Source organism: Xenia sp. Carnegie-2017, unplaced genomic scaffold, assembly GCF_021976095.1.
Source record: "Xenia sp. Carnegie-2017 unplaced genomic scaffold, XeniaSp_v1 HiC_scaffold_23, whole genome shotgun sequence".
Classification (NCBI taxonomy): domain Eukaryota; kingdom Metazoa; phylum Cnidaria; class Anthozoa; order Malacalcyonacea; family Xeniidae; genus Xenia; species Xenia sp. Carnegie-2017.
In genome coordinates, this window is record NW_025813486.1 from 1,380,307 (window position 1) to 1,386,355 (window position 6,049).

Consider the following 6,049-nt stretch of genomic DNA (forward strand, 5'->3'; position numbering starts at 1 on the left):
TCTTGCATCTTTGCGACTTCACCAAAATTAGCCATCATCGCCCTTGGCTATGATAGAAATATGCTGCAACCGATGATAGTTCTTGTTTTGCTTTTGTTTTAACTATTCCATCGTATGAAAACTTTCAATCGACTTTACGCCTGAATTTTCACAAGTTTGTTCTCAACTTTCTTATTTCGTTACCAAAATCAAATATTTGGCGAGAAATTCGTAACAACTCGTGACTTCATGAACCGTTAACGTGGGGGTAGTCTTCAAAAGATAGAAATAACTTTGCTAAGGTGATAGCCTCGAGACTTTAACAATACGAATGCTGTCGATACAAGCGACACTTACAATTTGCAGTAGAAACTTTGTAATTGGAACTCATAAGAAACGGAAAATTGTTCGATATAACGGGGGTTTGAGCTATCAATGAAGACATCTCAAATTTTGTATAAAACTAGTTACCGTCAGTGAATATTTTATCATTTGCTTATAGGATATTACTCAATTACAATAGTTTCGTTTCCGTGCGAGCGAAATCTAGCACTTCAAATTGCTTCAAATAACCGACGAATTTTAAAATTTCCCAGATGCATATATATTTCAGCATAATTATGCGGTTATGCCAATATGGAATGAAAAACATTATTTTGCTTAACATTTGAATCTTCAATTAAACTTTCTGAGGGAAGGAGGAAGGAGTATGCAATGAAAAATTTTAAAAAATTTGCTGGTTGTTTTAATTGCTTGATATTTACAAGATAACTGGCTTCGAAACATTGAGTGTTTTGTACCTTAAGGCTATATATTTCAGTAAACAAGAACGCTTTTTTGCCACGTATAATCGATGTTAATTCATACAGTATATTGTTACAGTGAAAAATTACGACTCTGAGTGCTCGTGTTCAGTGCATATTTAGACCTAGGTGCAGTGACTTCTCATGAAACAATCCTAAAATGTTTCAGATCATATTGTTATGAATACTTTATATATATCTGAGTCAATAGATAAATTTTAGAGTGTATAGTTTAATGTGGATTGTAGTTAAGAGTGATGTTTCCATGGAGTCTGTGGCAGTTAAAATTTTAGCTAGAAAAAAGTTTATACTTTAAAAGTTATTACCTCTAAAACGTTTAACCTACTGTAGGTACATTTTCTAGTTTATTAATTTTCATTCATACATTGTTTTGGAGGCCCTGCTCAGCAGTGAAACAGTAGGACATTAATTGTAATTTTCTGTAGGCTGTAGTTGCTATGGACTTTTCTAGGTTCGTTGACTGCACGTACGAAAAATAAAAACATTCCTTTAAATAGTTTTGAAATCTATTATTATTGACTGCTGCACATGAGGACTTAGAGATAATAATTAAATAATCATAATGTAGAAATATTGATAACATTGCAAACTAGTGAAAATTAAATTGTAATGGTTTTCAATAAGCTCTGTACTGAGTATAAAGGCCTGTTCACACGATCCAAATTTGTAGGATCTTAAAAAACGGATTGCGTGAATACATATAAAGTTAGCCTCCGACAGTCGGATCCGTGAATCTTAAAAATCGAATGGAAATAGAACTTGCTCTATTTTCATCCGACAAAATGGAAGGAAACCGACTTGTCTAATTACATAGATTTGAAAAAGCCTTGAAAACAGGAACAAAAATACGAAAAATCTATCGATAAATGTACAGTGTAACACAAATGGCTATTCACACGATTATAAATATGTAAACGTCTAAATATCAACAAAATTATCGGACCGTCCTAACAAGCAAACGAAAGTCGGAACAGAAACAATTGGATCGTGTGAACGGGCTAAGACATTTGTTGCGTGAGCGCTGATGTAAATTTCTTTCAACTATAAGTTTTAATTCTATTTTTGGTAGGACTTATTATGTTTTCAAACTTAACAAAAGCTTTAGATAATTGCTCATTTAAAGTCCATTTTCTGTGATAATTATTTGTCTCCTGCTTCATTGATTAGCTACTGATTTGAGTGAGAATGAAAATAAACCAAAAGACGAAGATATGAAAACTTAAGGGGGAAGGGAGTTCTTACCTGGTATTGAAATCGCATATGTACGTGATGTTAGCTCAAGCAAAAGTTATGAGCATCATTCTTCGACATAAAATCTTGCATCTTTGCGACTTCACCAAAATTAGCCTTCATCGCCCTTGGCTATGATAGAAATATGCTGCAACCGATTATACTTCTTGTTATGCTTTTGTTTTAACTATTCCATCGTATGAAAACTTTCAATCGACTTTACGCCTGAATTTTCACAAGTTTGTTCTCAACTTTCTTATTTCGTTACCAAAATCAAATATTTGGCGAGAAATTCGTAACAACTCGTGACTTCATGAACCGTTAACGTGGGGGTAGTCTTCAAAAGACAGAAATAACTTTGCTAAGGTGATAGCCTCGAGACTTTAACAATACGAACGCTGTCGATACAAACGACACTTACAATTTGCAGTAGAAACTTTGTAATTGGAACTCATAAGAAACGGAAAATTGTTTGAGTTAACGGGGGTTTGAGCTATCAATGAATATGTCATCATTTGCTTATAGGATATTACTCAATTACAATAGTTTAGTAAACTGTTTGTAATTGTAAACTTTAATACTGTATGTTAATTCATACAGTCTTATATTGTTATAACCGACGAATTTTAAAATTTCCCAGATGCATACATATTTCAGCATAATTATGCGGTTATGCCAATATAGAATGAAACACATTATTTTGCTTAACATTTGAATCTTCAATTAAAGAAGGAGTATGCAATAAACAATTGCTTGATATTTACAAGGTAACTGGCTTCGAAACATTGAGTGTTTTGTACCTTTAGGCTGTACCTTTTCAGTAAACAAGAACGCTTTTTGCCACCTATAAGCGATTTTAATTCATACAGTATTATATTGTTACAGTAAAAAATTACGGCTCTGAGTGCTCGTGTTCAGTGCGTATTTAGACCTAGGTGCATTGACTTCTCATATGAAACAATCCTAAAATGTTTCAGATCATATTGTTATGAATGCTTTATATATATCTGAGGCTATAGATAAATTTTAGAGTATATAGTTTAGTGTGGATTGTAGTTGAGAATGATGTCTGTGGCAGTTAAAATTTTAGCTAGAAAAAAGTTTATACTTTAAACGTTATTACCTCTAAAACGTTTAACCTACTGTAGGTACATTTTCTAGTCTATTAATTTTCATTCATACATTGTTTTGGAGCCCTGCTCAGCAGTGAAACAGTAGGACAATAATTGTAATTTCCTGTAGGCTGTAGTAATAACTTTTTTAGGTTCGTTGACTGCACGTATAGGTACGAAAATTGAAAACATTCCTGAATAGTTTCGAATTCTATTATTATTGACTACTGCATATAAAGACAAGGACTGAGACATTCAAAGCATTTCAACACAGTGAATGGTCGAGTGTGGTTTTAAACTATCTTGGGTGGAATCAATTGCTAGAACTATTAAAGTAAGTAGAAATTATTGCTATAGTATTTACGTTCCAAATGTAGTGACTTTATCATTGTGTTTGATCTTCGGATGTTTTCTTAAAAGAAATATAATTTTTTAATGTTTTTTTAGTTTTAGATTGTTGCAATACGTTTTTGTCGGCAAAATGTCAAGACAGCTAGAGACTGAAGGTCTTTCATATAATTATTTTCATTTCATTTCACTTTTTTTTGTATGTATGTATGTATGTATGCAAGTCGTTTAAAAACAACCACAAGTTATATGAACTTCAAAATATTTAAACTTTTTTTGCGTAGCTGAGAAAGCATTCTTTGAAAAATTTCATGAAATCTGCGATGCAGCTTCAGTTGATAAGCCCAGTTTGAAGAATAAACTAAGTGCTACGTGCAATCCTTTACACATATGTAAAGACGTGTTCACGAAGGAGGATGTCATAAAGGAAATAAGAAATGCGAGATCTGCAAAGGATAAAAAGCTTGTTCGAGTTTGTGGTTCTGAGCATTCTCGAGCTAAACATATCTTAGGTGAAAATGAAGCAGGTTTGACAAACAAGTTGATTTACTCTAGTATCCGTTGTTACAACTGTGAGAATGAATGAAATTGAACATGTCACAGTAGAAATGTTTTATAAAAACATTTCTACTTAACATTTGTTGTTGCAGGGATTTTGTTGAATTTAAAAGGTGAACTAGCAGAAGTAAACAATATATTTTTATTAAAATAAATATGAGCATATTTCTGAATTAAGGCATATTGGCATGTAAAGTTTTATTTAATCCTATGAGTATAAAAGAAACCAGAAATTTATTGATAAAGGACAAATTCTATTGCAAACATGTTTCAACTGAACAAGTTTTCATTTTTTGTCACAGGAATTTTGTTGTCATTGAAAGGCGACCTTGAAGAAGTGACAATACACCCGGAAGAAAGCACAGATGAAAAGTTGTACGTTACCGCTGGTGGGGGCTGTGTTCTTGGTTATAATCCAAATAAAGAAAATAAACGTGAAAAATCTCTTTGTTACAAGGTGAACGAGGCGGGCTTTGCTCTCCCAGATCTTGGAGGCATTACTCATCAAACAGTTGCTGGGTTTTTGTCAACTGGATCTGCTGGAGGTAGTCTAATTTACAGTTTAACTGATTCAATTGAAGAAATCACGTTCATCAACGGCAAAGCGCAAGAACAAACGTGTTCACGCAATGATTCAGAAACGAAGGATCTATTTTTTGCTGTAGGCGTTTCTATGGGTCTGTTTGGCGTTATAACTAAAGTTAAGTTTTGCCTTGAGAACAAACAATTTAATGTTGTTGGTAATGAATTAAGTGTTAAGTTTAAAGAGTCCTTATTGAATAAACCCGAGAAATTGGATAAAGTCAAAGATGGCGATTACTGGCGTCTCAACTGGTTTCCTCAAAAGGGCCTTAATAAAGTCATGCAGTGGAGAGCAGTACAAACTAATTATGATGAGCATGGAACGCCGTACGAAAACCCTGTAAATTGTTGTTTAAGTGCGACGGCAGCTGCTTTTGCTATGGTGGCATGCAATATAGCTCTTTACCAAGCATTAGACGAGTGTCCAGATGGAACAACAGCTTTTATATCGACTGCATTAGCATTTTTCAATATAAATAAATGTGACCCAAAATTTAACGACACGTGGTATCATGGATTACCTATGGATAACGAAGCACATGTTGATGACTTCATCAAGGTTGATTTTACCGAAATCTGGATACCATTTAAACACCGTGCTGACGTCATTGAGCGGTTGAAGCAGTAAGTACACGATAATGACTATTATATGAAGTATGATGTTCAAGTTTGTTTGCAGTGCACGTTAAATTTACGTTGTTTGTTACATAAAGTTCAAAGGAAATCTATATTTTCAGACTTTTTAAAGATTCAAAACACGGACAAAAAGCAGCTGGAAATTTTGCTGTGGAAATTTATCCAGCGAAAAAATCAGATTTTTGGTTAAGCATGTCCTATGATGAGGATATGATTCGTGTGGATCCTTACTGGTATCATCACAATCCATATGGTACAGCTGAAGAATATTTCACTTACTTTTGGAATCAGTTGCTACCATCGTGGGAGTCACCCACAGTGCGTTTTCATTGGGGTAAATTCTTGCCAAAAACAGGAGAAAAGTACCAGCAAAAACCAGGAGGAGATTCTGTCTGTTTTGACTCGGTTTATCTTGAATCTGTTTATCCGAAAATGAAAGAGTGGAAAGAACTTCGTCAAGAACACGACCCAGATCAAATGTTTGTCACCAATTACTGGAGAGAGATTCTAGGCATAAAAGCTGACTGAGAGAACAATTGTTCGTAACATAGTTTTGAGTGTTTCACTTTATAACCATGAATTATATGTAACTGTAATTTTCTTGCGTTATTTTACTTATGAAACATTTTGTTCTAGTTTACTGACCTGCACAAAATATGTAGAATTTACTGTTTATCTAGCAAAGATGTATTTACTAATCAAAAATGAATGTGTATTTGCACGTTTTTGTATGTAAAGAAAACACTTTTCATGTTATTAAACCGTCAACATTGATCAAAA

General features: G+C 33.6%; 1 protein-coding gene across 1 annotated transcript; it reads left to right on the forward strand.

The window, feature by feature from the left end:
• Positions 1 to 3,314: 3,314 nt before the first annotated feature.
• On the forward strand, positions 3,315 to 6,049 carry LOC124448464. Its single transcript, XM_046999481.1, has 5 exons — positions 3,315 to 3,479; positions 3,593 to 3,651; positions 3,778 to 4,020; positions 4,354 to 5,257; positions 5,371 to 6,049. Exons 2-5 carry the CDS (start codon positions 3,627 to 3,629, stop codon positions 5,795 to 5,797), a joined length of 1,599 nt encoding a protein of 532 aa, XP_046855437.1. The 5' UTR covers positions 3,315 to 3,479; positions 3,593 to 3,626; the 3' UTR covers positions 5,798 to 6,049.

Excerpts from the sequence above, each read along its gene's own strand:
- LOC124448464 (XM_046999481.1), top strand. The coding sequence starts at position 3,627 with ATGTCAAGACAGCTAGAGACTGAAG. Across the intron at positions 4,021-4,353 it reads CTTAGGTGAAAATGAAGCAG|GAATTTTGTTGTCATTGAAA; the intron begins GTTTGACAAACA and ends TTTTTGTCACAG. Across the intron at positions 5,258-5,370 it reads GTCATTGAGCGGTTGAAGCA|ACTTTTTAAAGATTCAAAAC; the intron begins GTAAGTACACGA and ends CTATATTTTCAG.